This window comes from Lissotriton vulgaris, chromosome 6, assembly GCF_964263255.1.
Source record: "Lissotriton vulgaris chromosome 6, aLisVul1.2, whole genome shotgun sequence".
In the NCBI taxonomy this organism is placed as follows: domain Eukaryota; kingdom Metazoa; phylum Chordata; class Amphibia; order Caudata; family Salamandridae; genus Lissotriton; species Lissotriton vulgaris.
In genome coordinates this window covers 1,251,585,442-1,251,599,612 of record NC_141694.1, presented here as the reverse complement: position 1 = coordinate 1,251,599,612, position 14,171 = coordinate 1,251,585,442, and the positions used below count along the sequence as shown (strand labels likewise).

At 45.8% G+C, this 14,171-nt stretch overlaps 1 protein-coding gene across 2 annotated transcripts in view; it reads left to right on the top strand.

Moving 5' to 3' along the window:
* The first annotated feature begins 285 nt into the window (after positions 1-285).
* LOC147708704 (uncharacterized) overlaps positions 286-14,171 on the top strand; it is a 138,226-nt gene continuing 124,340 nt past the window's right edge. For both annotated transcript variants that reach the window (XM_086927352.1, XM_086927351.1), the window contains exon 1: positions 286-528. In XM_086927352.1, coding sequence (XP_086783478.1) covers positions 373-528 — 156 coding nt within the window. In that variant the 5' untranslated portion in view covers positions 286-372. The remainder of the gene's footprint in view (positions 529-14,171) is intronic.

The window sequence follows — 14,171 nt, the reverse complement described above, 5'->3', positions numbered from 1 at the left end:
AATTTGATTGGAGCACTAGCTTGACTCGTACCCTTATTGGAGGACTTGTTCTGAACCATCATCTGTTTATTAGATTCTTCTGTATTATGCCCATTGTTTACTAGGGTAGGTGTAAAAAAACAAATTACACATCCGCGAACAGACAAAATTAGCGGTAGATCTGGGTAGAAGTGAGCATACTAAATCTTAATCCTAATTATAAAAAATTGAAGGTTGTGGTGTGGGTCTGAGCATGCGTGAGAGAGCAGTGTTTTTCTTTTGGGCATGCGCTGTCTTTTCTCGGTTAAACGGGTTGTGTCACTTAGGTAAACGGGCATTTGACAGCTCACAGAGCTGTGTTTCCGATGGGGTTTTAATAGAAGAAACTTGTGTATGCGGGGCTTGTTTTTTCGTTTTTCACTGTCGCGCTTTCCACACACACAACTGCACTCTTGTTCGTCTTTCATTTGCCGCCGAAGGACAGCTAATAAACTAAAATATTCAACAGTTATTACGATGAAAGTCAGAAAAGAAACATCTCAGCAAAAGGTGAGTAAAAATTTGCCGGAATCTTGTGGGTTTATCTGAAAAAATTTGAAGCACAATGGGAGTGATTGCAGAACTATTCGCAGCGTTAATATTCTTAGTTTGTTTAAAATTGAGTGTCGTGCGTCTTAGTGTTATTTCATTGAGAGGATGTGGTGTTATGGCCAGAGTTGTCCACTTTAGAACTGGGAAACCAGGTTCCGGTTACGAGTTAGCTCAACCTCTTGTGATTGCGGACAAATCACTTCATATCTGTACCGCAAAAAATGAATGTGATCTTGTGTAATGTAACTGGTGCTCATTTAAGGCGCCCCAATGCTGTTTAGTGAAGTTCGCGCTATATAAAGCTGCAAAATTAATAAAATAAAAAACGTGGAAGTTGCAAACGGAGTTCTTCTCCCGTTAGTTTTGGAGTATGAGAAGTGAATGGAAGACAAGGCATCTAATCGCATTTGTAATAGTCTTAATGTGGGCACAAGTAAAAGCAGTCGTTCTTTCAATTTAGGTGTGCATTTAAAGCGCCACCTCTCAGTGTTCTGCAATTTTGGATTTTTTTGGCTTCTGTTGTTTGACTTTTTAACTAAATCATTTAGTGGCCCACAAGGCTTAACTAAACCAAATTGCTTCTCATCACATCTGTACAAAGCGCAAGCAGTTTTAAGCCTAGTGGTAATTTTATTCATATTTATGTTGCCATACTTTAATTGTATGTGTCTGAAGTTGTTATAGATGTGTATGTGTGTGTGTGTTTAAGTGAATGTTGATTGTGTAGAATAGGTAGGCCCTTGTCTTTTTTTTGTAGAGGTACTATTGCTCCAAGGAAGTATTGAAACTGTAGGGTGCAATATAACCTATCTGTTTGACGTCGTTCAAGGCTACAGGGTAAGGCGGGCCTTCTGGGTCATAGCCATGAGAGCTAGGGCTATTTACCTCCAATGTCCCAGTGTCGGTCCGGCTGCAAACCTTACCATGTACAACCCCTTCAGCACTTCACTCTAAGTGGTAGCAATGGCAATCACGAAAAGGCGTCTCAGAGGTAGTATGGGGTTCATCAATCGCAGAACTTTACAATCACCCAGTAACGAATTAACTGATTGTCTGACCCAGCGCTTATCTTTTTAGAAAATAAAGTAGTTCCATACACTTAAAATTGAGATTCTACACACTACAATATAAAGGTAAAAAAAATCACTGTCGCCGGGCCATTGTAGGATTTAAGTTCTCTCTTCTCTCACACCTTCCGCTTTACTTTTGTATATGGATAGTGCGTTTGGGTCAATGGTACCCTTTTGGCGTTTAGACTATGTGCGCTCAGTTTTAAAGTGTCTAGTATCAATGTCACTCTCCAATGAAAGTCTTTTAATCCTCTGCAGGGTGCGGTCAGGCCTGCAGCTGGCGTTCTTACCCCTTCAGGGAAAACTACATGCTGTGCAAGCGCAGTGGTATTTCAATTTTCGATGTAGCATCTGTAGGCTACTACATGGGGACTGGCTGTTGGCAGGCTCATATGTCACTGAGGGTCCTCTTTCAGGTATGAAGGGTGTCAATCTGAGGTTCAGAGGTCCCCTAGACCGCTGTTGAATCTTTTCAGGCAGCAGGGTTGCTCTGACTCCACTCTACAGTGACACAGTAGGCCGGTCCTCTTTTAGGCATAGTGTTAACAATCCTAGCACCCCATCTACTCGGGCACACTTTGCCAGTGTCACGATCTTGCCACTTTGGAATTACAGCTGTTCAGTCCCTTTCGGGCACTCTTCAGGACAGTGTCACGGCACAGGCCACTATAGGCAGGAGAAACAATGCTCTCGATCAGGAGCACTCTGGTTGCTCCCTCTCGAGCCTCTTCTGGTCCGACAGACCCACAGCTCTGGAGTTAGCTGCCTCGTGCTTGCACTGGTAGTCAAAAGCAAAAGGAACCAATGATGGACTGAATGCTGAACAATGAAAACATTCATCCCCAGTCACAAAGATCTTGGTTTAATCCATTGTTCTTTTGCTCACCACGCCACCCCAGTTTGGACCCATTCATATGCAAATCAGTCTTGACCCTGTGCCTCATGGGAGCAGTCCAGTACCAACTGCCAAGCCAGGTCCTCCCTGGACCAGAAAGAAGCATCCTGGGACCGGTTTCAGGCCATCACCCCTTATATCAGCCAGGTTATCTTGAATCCAGTGGCACAGTGAGCACAGGACCCACGTTTGGGCATACCCTTCCCACTTAGGGCGACAAAAATGTATGGTGGTCAGCACCTCCTGCAGGGTCGGCTTACTCCTTCCCTCTTCTTCTTAGGCAGGTTAATTTCCAAGCACTCAGGACAGGGATGCAGATTTTCCTTCCAGGTCAAACTCTAGGTGAAGTTGTCTCACTTGTGGAAAGCAGGCTGTCAGGCAGACATCACCTCTGTTTATACACTAGTCCTCTAGGTATGCTGCAGAGCAACCCCTTCATCAAAGAGAACATGTAACTAGAACAACAAGTGGGTCAGAAGCTCCCACTTTTATACATATAAAGAAGACAGGGAATGTGTATTCGCTGTCTTCACCTCCTCCACTCTGGGTCAGCTCTCCTTTCATGTGTCCTTTCTAGAATGTCTTCAGACCTAGCTTTTGTGTAGAGTAATGCTTCTCACAGCAAGGCCATCACTACGTTGGAGCACCCACAATGGAGACACAAATTAGGTGTGTGTGTTCAGCATCTGGCTATCGACAGCCACACTTAACATTGCTGAGAGAGCGAGAGACAAATGGCTGGCCTCACCCAAAGGACCCTTCCCACTCTGAACAAAAGTGACTGCAGTCCCACTCTTAATCTAACTATCTACCAAACAGCTCTGTTCAGGAAGCCTACCCAGCAATCCCATTTTTAAAGGAAAGCCTATCTCCTTTTTCCCCACATTAATGGACTCATAAAAATGTGTGCACTAGGTACAGTCTTGTTAGCTATTACTAGTATGCATTCTTGGAAAGTACTTGTTTTATCATATACACAAATTCACCTTTTTAGTGTATATGCAATACCTTCTATTGTGTGTAATAAAATAATGACTTAAATTCTCACAGTGCTTTCTGTTACTTGGTGGGACCTCATAGCACTATAAGTAATTAAGGTACTCTTCTTCACTGCGCTAAGCAGGATTAAATTCGGTGACTCTGTCTTTCAAACGGACATCTGCAGTGATTGCATTAAACAACTAATATTTCATAACGTAAAAGGGTGCATTTACCACCAAATAGTGTAATTTGTATTTTTTTCTCATTTTTTTCTCATTCAAGGTGTGTGCATTACTTCATATAGAGTTGCCATGAAGGTGAAAAAACAACAAAATACTTATAGAATATTTTGTTGTTTTTAGTCATGTCCAAGCCATTATTTGTTCCTGTTATTAGTACATACTTTAAACAGAAAACATTGGAACAAAACACTTTAAAATGCTTCTACAGCTGCGTTGATGACCTCTGACTGATGATTAAAGTAAACAAAGACAGAAAAGCTATGTTAAGAATGAATACAGAGGAGTTCATGTAAAGGTCTACTTAGCCATGTTTGAGCTTTTGTAAAATTCTAAAAGGGGAACAGATGGCTGACTTTTTACTCTGCGGCATCCCTAACTTGAATTGCGTTATGAAAATGAGGAAAGTCTGCAATCCAGAAAAATAAACAAAGACGCGCTTCCAGGAGATCTTCATTTACAAGTAAATACTGAGGGATGTGCGTCCCCCATCCACCCCGGGAATGCTGCCATGGACACCCAGGGGGATGTGCCCCACAGTTTGAAGACCTCTGTGCTAGTACCTGTAGCATGCTGGCGACCAGGGTGGGAGGGGCGTACACGCTGCAATGAAGCCCTTTAACCCCTTCCGTGCTGCCGTCGGCCATTGGCCGACGGCAGCACTACCTCCCCAGTGCTGCCGTCGGCCAATGGCCGACGCGGCCCGCCCGTTTTGCGGAAGTGCCGCACTGTTGCGAAATCGCGGAAGCAGCAAAGGGGTTAAGGCACCTTCTAAAATTACGAATCTACCCAGATGATCCTGGTGCATGCTAGTTGATATAAAAAGGGAAGGATTTATGTAGAAATATTGTGACCCTCCTAGGACTCCTAGTGAAACTGGAATGATACACCCTTGTAAAATCATATATCTCCTGAGAAAGACGCAGTGTTTGCAAGGCGGTAGGTCTCCTGTAGTAGGCGCATGGTGCCGGACATATGTCAGAACTGTCTCTTAATCTTGTTTAGTAAACTATTTACCTACCTGAACAGGATCTTGAACTGTTATGAAGTACACATCTGAGATGCCATTGTCTATCTTTCCAAATTAAAAAGTCATAGCCATGAAGTGTTTGCCTGCCAGTCGAACTGAGAAAAAGAACACTATCAAAACATCCCCCCACCCAACAACCCCCTCCCTATACTTCCATCCTGTAGTATCTGTTGCCCAAATATATCAGCTATCAAATCAATATACCATTAAATCAAATCAAATAAACAAAAAGAAGGGGGTCAAGCGCCTCCAGAAAAAAAATGTATGCGCCTCAGGTAGATGGTGCACAGGGGGCTGGTCTATGCAAACCGGACCAGGAGAGACCACCCGTCCACTACCATCCGTGCCCATTGAATCATGATTCCACTCAGCTTTGAGGCCTACAGGCATGGACTCTCTCCTCAAACTGTGGCTGCAGTGGGGACGACGGTGTCTCCCATGCATAGATACTCTTCACAGCTCAGTTGCACCCTGACCCCTATTGGACCGCTCTTGGCGAGAAACCTGTGTCCAAAGGGCCGGAGGACGCTCCCCCACCATCTCCCAAGCATTGTAGGGATGGTCAAAGATCAGGGACCTCCCCTGAAATATCACTTTCAGCTATGCCGGGTATAGGAGCATAAATTGTAGGTCCATCGCCCAGAGTGTCTGACACAGCATTATGTAAGCGGTCTATCAGACCTCCTAGCCTCCTCAGGGCCGTGCAGGCCTCCAGATAGATTAAGTTAGGGAGGGGGCGCAAGAAATAAGCAATCCAAAGCAGTGCAGACCAGCTGGTGTCCCCGTGGGCAACAAGCAGGGGGAAGAGCCCCCAAGGGGTAGAAACAAAGAATACAGTGGGTTGGGAATTCGAGCACTGCAGCCCCACCTCCTACCTCTTAGCAGTCTAGCATGGATCAGCCGTGTCTTGACTGCCATTTTGTATACAGGAATCTAGACAAGCTGAACCACATTAGGCCTGGACACGCCTGTGTAGCACCAATTTGACACCCACTCCAACTGAATCTCCCATGGCCTTGTGTCTGTGTAGTGATTAGTCATGTGTAGCCACGAGACTCATTAGTTCTAAGTGCGTGGCCTCATGAGGTTGTGCGTCTCTCTTTGATAAATGTACTAATATTGTTTGAACTGTGTTCCAAGCTTGGGTAGTGGAATGTCGTCTGCGAGGCTCTCAGCAACGTTAATCATTTGCAGGAGATGCTCGCATGTGACGAATGCTCACAGTCATAGGTATGTACACTCCTCGAATAAACCCACCTAAACAGTTACAATTGTGTACCGTATCCTTATTACACAATTGGCTGTGAGCGGAACTTTAGACACACCCACCGACCTTAATCTGGCTGATCTTTAAAATCTGTCTCCTGGGGTTAGTGAGACACCAATGCTTCTAGACAAGTCAACGCTTTTGCCTCCAAAGTGAGTTGGGGTCTCTGAGGACCTCTGCCGCTCTCGAGAACTCTTCTGATGTACCACAGGTATTTTGTGGTTCCCCGTTGTCCCTTTAGGCTTCATGGCTCGTTGAGGAGGCTTGCATGAGAATGCATGGGATACGTGCACATACGCCCCTTGTTCCCAAGGCAACGTAATACTCCTTTTCCTCATTTGTATGCGCATGCTCTAATGTATTTAGCCTGCCCCTTCGGTGAAACGCTGCACATGATGCTTGCATTTGCCTGAGTACTGTGTAATGGCAATTTGGCTGCAATTTAAGTAAGTGCTTCCCAAGTGTTTTACTGATTCCATGCTGTGCTCTATTGGATCTTCTTGCACATTTATTCCTTTCGCTGCCCTCTCCAGGGCTGTGCAACACAATGCTCAGCCACCACCTTTCCTGCAATTACCTGGCAAACCAAACATCAAGTGGCAGGCAGTGGCTAGGAATGTTTGAAAATTACCTTGTGGCTATTGGTGCAGTGAAGTTTGCACCAGCGAGCAAAGCAGCAATCTGGTACAGTTGTATGGGTTTCCCTGCGCAACGAGTATTCGACAACATGCCACATTTTGCACATCAGGGGGCATCAGGAAATGATAAAGATCAATATAAGGAATCACTAGGGTGTGTGGGGAAGCAATAGGAGGAGGAACCTAGTATTATGCTTGAATGCCACAACATTTTCAAGAGGAAGCAGAGCGCAGATGAAGACCTTAAGGAATATGCTGCCACTCTGAGAATTTTAGCTGCAATCTGCGAGCTTGGCATGACTGCTGACATGTATACGCGACCAATTTTTGTTCTCATGCTTCTCAAAGAAAATTCAAGAAAAATAACTTAGTTGTAGGAATCCCACTTTGTTGGAAACGATTGACCGTTTAAAGGGAATTGAGCGATCCATGATTTCCACACAAGCAATTTATGAAGGTCAATCTGTGAGCATGGTTAACACTCTTGAAAATGAAACTGTTACTGTGGTAAACATATGTAACAATGCATCGAAACAACCTTATAGGAAATCTGTCATGGTCTGCTTTAGGTGTGGGTCCAAAACACACATTAGTAATAATCCTAATTGCCCTGCTGTTGGCAAGAGATGCATGTCTTGCAAAAAAAATAGGCAATTTTCAGGCGGTCTGCAAAGGAGGTAAGAAATTTACCAAGGTCAACAGCATTGAACTTGTTGAGGATATGGACACTTGCACTGAGAAACTTAGTAATGTGGTGTTCACTGTTGAATGTAACAGTTTTAGAAGTGCACAATGTTAAAGGTCCATGGTGTGATGAGGTTATTGGTGAGGTATTACTTCAGGTCATGGCTGACTGATTCGCCAATCACCATCCTGTCTGACATTAGATTTCATGAAAATTGGATGGGTGATGTGGTTCGCACACAGTCTGACGTGAATCCCAAGACATTTGGCAAAACTGAAATGTTGGGATATTTCTTATCCAAATCGCGTGCTTGGATAGACATACAATTGTTAAGGTGTATGTGGTAATAAAAGGAAGGAACATCATTGGTTGGCAGAATTTGGTCAAAATGGGGTTGTACTTAAAACCAGGAGTAGAGGTTCCTGGGCTGGCTGGTGAAATCCCAGAGGGTTACATGGAGGACGACGTGTGTGGTTAGTGTTGACAACACCCCATCTTTCATAGACATTGACAATATTCTAGGTCAGTTTTCCCCTGTATTTTCTGAGAAGGTGGTGACTCTAAAGACAGGGGCTCAACCAGTTGTACACAAAGTCCGTCCCTTGCTCTTGAGTGCCAGCGATGAGTTCAAAGGAGTTCTGAAGAGTCTGTGCTCTGAGCGGATCATTGTGCCATGTGATTCCTCGCAGTGGGTTTCCCCCATCGTAGTAGCCAGGATGAGGTGTGGGGAGGTCAGGCTCTGTGCTGACTTATGCTCATTAAATAGGAATATACTTATTGACTGTCCCTCGCTCCGCAAAATTATTTATTTGTTGGCCACCGTACAGGGTTCCAAATTTGTTTCCATCATAGACCTGCACTCAGCGTACCACCAAATTCCCCTCACGGCTGATTCACATGAGCTAACCACCTTTGTGACCCCATTTGTAGGAGACTAGTCCCTCAAGTTACATTTGGGTTGGCCTCCGCTGCTAGCGTTTTCCAGAAGCTAATGGACAGTCTCTTAGAAGACATACATGGGGTTCAAGCCTACCAGAACGATATATTGGTATTGGCTAGTTGTTGGAAGGATCATAACAACACTTTGAAAAATGTTCTGGACAAGGTTGCCAGTGTTGACATGACTGTCAGACGTGAAAAATGTATATTTGGTGTACAGGAGTTTATTTATTTGGGACACACCTTAACACCTGAAGGAATTGAACCAAAGGTTTCCCTAATCAAAGCGATCTGGGACGCTGCTCCACCCAAGGATAGAGAGGATCTCTGCTCATTCTTGGATTCAGCAGAGTATTATGCTCTCTTTATGCAAGGCTATGCACAATCCTTCGAACCCTTGAAGGGATGGAGCTAAATTCACATGGACTGATGAACTGCACAGTACATTTGACAAAGTACAGAACCTCATTGAAGATGCCCCTGCACTACACTCATTTCAGGATGTTCGCAAGTGTTTTGTAAATGTTGATGCTAGCTTGTCTGGTCTAGGTGCAGTTCTTGGTCAGTGGGTTGTAGGCAAAGAACACACTGTTGCCTTCATGTTCAACACATTGCTTGATGCTGAAACACACTACAGCACCATTGAGCGTGAGGCTCTTGCATGCATATGGGCCATACAAAAATTCAGATCTTCCATTCGGGGGCTAGAGTTTGAGGTGTATACTGACCACAAACCCCTTATGCACATAATTAGTGGTGGTGGGGGTGAATAAAGCTTCAGTATGTCCACGTTACAAAAGTACCACTTTGTCATCAAGCATCTTCCAGGGGGTAAGAACTTCAGAATGGACTGCTTCCCACATATGGCTCTGGAAGATGAACAAGATATTGAGTGTGTTGTGGCACCCAGGATGCAGTGTTTGAATGTGCACCCTTTACTGAGAGGAGTTGGAAGGAAGCATACTCCAAGGATGTTAATATTGGTCAAGTCAAAGATTACCTAATGGGTGTTTGGCCTGTAAGCCTAGCTCTGACTGGAGAACTGAGAAGCTTTTCAGAAGTAACCACTGAACTTTCAGTGGTGGATGATATGGTAATGCGCCATGACAGGTTCATTCCCCCAGAGAGTTTGCGGAAGGATATAATTCTGACAGCACATAAGGGACACCTTAAGCAATTTTATAGGTGGCCGTATCTTGAGTCTCAAGGGTCATTGTTGATGGATGCTTTGAATGTCTTTTATCTGATAAACATGGAATACCCCACTTCATCCTGTACCATTTCCACAGGGACCATGGGACAAGTTGGTCTGGATTTTTCTGGTCATTACGACATGCTACCCTGTTGGAACATGTACTTAATTTTGTTAGTGAACTACCACACAAGGTGGATGTATTACCTGTTTTGTGATGGTCCCACAACTGATGATGGGAGCCCATTCTGCGTTGCTATATCAATAGCACCAAATAGCTCATGTGTTAATATGTGCAACTGCCTGCCCCTAATAAAACCCTTCTGATCCAGATGAATTAAGTCTCCTACGACCTCCCCTAATCTTGTTGCCAAAATCTGAGTAAAAATCTGGTAGGCCGAGTTCAGTAATGAGATGGGTCTATAAGACTCGCAAAGCTCGGGGTCTTTCCCTGTTTTGTGTAGCAGGCAGATCGTGGCTTCCTCAGAGGATGCTGGAATATTTTCGCCCTCAAGGAAAATCAAATTGAACAGACTTGTCAAAAAGGGTGCAATCTCCTTTTTTAGGGACAAGTAAATCTAATTTGGGAGAGAGTCTTGGCCAGCTACTTTCCCCCTTTTTAGGTCTCGCTAGCGAACGCAGCGCATGCGCTGCTTTGCTAGTGAGACTCTATTGTTGCCGCTTTGGTGCTGCAAGGGAGACAGGAGGTGGCACGCGCAGACCAGAGATGTGCACGCATACGCACAGATGTGCACTCTGTACGCGTGCACATCTCCTGTCCCCGGAGGCTGGCAGCGCGCGCATCGTGCTCTTTCAGTATCTCTCCCCCCATAGGCTCCAAGGAGCAGGCTTGTTAACACAGTCTGCGATGCCCTGCTACACACTCTAGTAACACCCATTCATACTGTTATAATCTGTGCTGTGCAATTTCACCACTGTGTGCAGTGTCCCTGTACACTCATATAATATGTTTCCATACTGTTATACTCGGTGCTGTGCAGTTTTTAAAACTGCACGTGTATTCCCTGTACACACACCCCTTCATAGTGTTATGCTTGGTACTGTGCAGTTGTTATCACTGAATGCGGACTCCATGTACACACTCAAATAACACCCCTTCATACTTTGTCGTACTTGGTGCTGTGTAGTTTTAAACACTGTATGCGGACCCCATGTACTCACTCATATAATACCCTTTCCTACTTTTATACAGTTCTGAACACTGTATGAAATGTGGATGTTCACACACTCGTATAATACCTCATCATAGCGAGTTATACTCTGTGCTGCATAGTTCTTACCCACACAGCAACTGTGTGCGTGTCCTCCCCCTCATGTGCCGCCCTAAGTTATGACACATGTATGACTGTGCACATTTCCCTTGTATCTTCTGTGTACCACCTACCTGTACACACTCGTGCTGTACCATAGTCAGTGCTGTACTATTTCTTACACGTCCAGCTACTCTTAAGAGGTTCCCTGCACACACTCAGATAAAGCCCTTAGCACTATGACATGCTGATTGTTGTACAATTTCTTGCACACGCAGCCACTGTGCACACTTCCCCTGTGCACACTCATAAACCGTCCTGCACACGCAGCCACTGTGCACACTTCCCCTGTGCACACTCATAAACCGTCCTGCCATGACATGGTCATTGCTCTACACTTTTTCGCATGCAGTGCTGTTTTATGCAAATCCCTATACCCGTCATATAATGGCCCTGCATACTGTGACACACACATTGCTGTATGGTTTCTTAGAAATGTAATGATTCTGCGTGCAGGTACACCCCCTGCACTGATAAACGTCCCCCATAGTACGGCACACTTTTTTTTTCTCCATAATTTATTTATTGGCATTTTCAACAAAATGACACAAAGAAAAAAAAACGAAAGCATCAAAGTCAGGCATTGGCACATACATAAATCGTACGAAAACAAAGGCAAACAATCGACAATGTAGTACAATTAAAGTGTAGACTGCAGCAGTGTGACAGCGTCATCTCAAAATAATCATGTGTATATCAGTGTATCATCCTTGAACTTCACGCAGCCCCGGCCAACAGTATAACCCCGCCTATGACTCATACCTATATTTCCCATGCATGCATCCGACCCAGAAAGTGTGCATGGCGCGAGGCTGTGACCCTCCAATAGGGCTATTATATGGTAGTGGCTGAGCGTTCTTCCCCAGTAAGTGTGTCTGTCTCCCCCACCACTGTCTTCACCTGTTTGGGTCTCCTGTCCAGGAATAAGGACCAAAAGTTCTTAGGTCTGTTACGTGGGGGCAACAATTCGCTATATAATTCTGTCTGTGTGCTGCTATAAAGCATTTCATTAGTCCACTGTGCTAACATCCGCGTATGGAGTCTTTCGGGGGTATAGTACACCCTATTCAAGAATTTAAAATGGATCAGCCTGTGACGTCCATTAAGCGATATTCGCTTAGTGCTCGAGCAGCAGTACTGCCACCTCTCGTCCGTCATCTCCACTTCTAGGTCTCTCTGCCATTCCAGCCGTGGTTTAGCGTATTCAGCGTGCCTCTCCGAGAGGTCAACACAGTACAAATTGGATACCAGTTTAGTGGGCGATTTTGCCCCTATAATGTATGTTAAGGCTGTGACCTCCGGAGGTTCCGCCATATCCTCTCCTTAGAGGTCCCTGAGTGCATGTCGCACCCTATGGAACTGGAAACGCGATATCAACGAATAAGATTCTCCCTCCACCGCGACTTCATCCCAGGAGCGGGCAGTGCCTTCAGCAAAGAGATCCCCCATGTGTGTATTTCCAATGTTCTCAACACAGCTATTACCCCTTTTTCCCTGCATGGGGCGAGCCAGGAGCACCAAGCGAGAGGTGCCACCAAGGCATACAGTAAACTGAAAGCTTGTAAGTCCATCATATGATGCCACGCGTGTGTAACCGCGTTTAGCGAGTCTATGATGCCGGTGCGGAGATCTCGGAGCAAAGACAATAGCGAAGGAAGAGGGACAGGGTCAGCGACAATAGTTTCTATACAAAGGTGTGGAATCTCAGCAGGGCCGTGGATCCAGTGATAGGCGTGTGAGCTTTGCACCGCCCTATAATAGAGTTCCAGGTCAGGGGCGCCCAGTCCCCCCGCTGAGTATGGTCGGGTGAGTATGTTCCAAGCCACCCGTGGCTGTTTGCCCACCCAGGCCAGGCGGATCATCGAGTGTAGCTGTTGAAAAACATTTTGGGACAACACCATGGGTATGTACAGCGTCTCCAAGAGTTGAAGGAAGAGCGCCCCCACCCCCATTCGACTAAGAACCTGTCTCATGAAAGGCCATTTAACAGAGTCAAAGGCCTTTTTCATGTCTAAAAAGACTGCCACTGCGGGGACCTCCGGTCGAGTGTGCTGCATTGCTGCAAACACCATCCTAAGGTTATAGGTAAGATTGCGACTGGGCACAAAACCTGCCTGTTTCGGAGCGACCAGTGAGGTGACCAAGGGGCTGAGGTGATTGGCTATCAGCTTTGCAAATATCTTCGCATCAGCATTCAGTAGCAACAAGGGCCTGTATGAGGCGCATTCCTCAGGGGCTTCCCCGGCTCGAGTATAGCTACCAGTACCACCTCACGCATAGTAGGCGGCATTACTCCGGAGTTGGCAATGTCCTCAAACAGTGTAAGTAACTGCGGCAACAGTGGGTTCTCAAATGCCTTATAACAGGCTACAGTTAGGCCGTCACTACCCGATGCACTCCCGGCCTTCATAGCCGACAGCGCCCAAACCACCTCTTCCCGTTCTATCGGTCGCGCCAAAAATTCCCGGTGCAAGTTCGATAACCACAGCAGTTCAATGTGGGTAAGATAATCTAGGATACGTTCCTCCGGAGCAGGACCACGGGAGGCATATAAAGCAGTGTAGTATTCCCAAAACCTCTCCGCCACCTGAGCTTTAGTAAGCAGCGGATCTGTCGGCAAAGCCCGCATGTCCGGTACCGCCATTCTGCTCCGACGCTGTCTGACTAACTGCGCAAGGACCGTCCCTGGGCGCTTCCCTCACCATAAGTTCTAGCAGTGGCGTACTTCCCAAGATATTTTATTTCCGTGTCCGCTTCCTCGTGGTAGTCACACAGTGTCTGAGCCAGTTCCTGCGTGAGCACATCACTCTGGTCTGTTATACGCCGGACCTCTATCTCTTTAAGTTTTTTCTCCAAAGTCTCCAGTCCGCCCGAATCCATTTAAGCATCCCCGCGTGATTTGATATAGCGATCCCTCTAATAAACGCCTTAAAGAACTCCCAAACTGTCTGAGATTAGTCCACCGTTCCCACATTTGTTTCAAAAATTGACTCAATTGACGTGGCCAGTTCCTCCTTAAAGGAGCTGTCCAATAGAGAATAGGGTGGAAAGTGCAACATGAATGGGGGGATTTGCCTTTAAGGTGAGGCAACAGTCAATAGAAGTGGCAAGTGATCCGAATAAGTGCGTGGCAATATCGTGCAAGCGCGGACATTTTGGATTAAGTGAGAGGAGACCAGCCAATAGTCAATTCTAGTATGGATATTATGTGGAGCGGAGTAATGTGTATAGTCACCCTGTGATGGATGCCGGTGTCTCCAAACATTGCACAGGCCCAGTCTCATCATTGACGTCTCTAGTACTCTGGCCGAGGCCGAAGGGTGTCTGTCAGGGC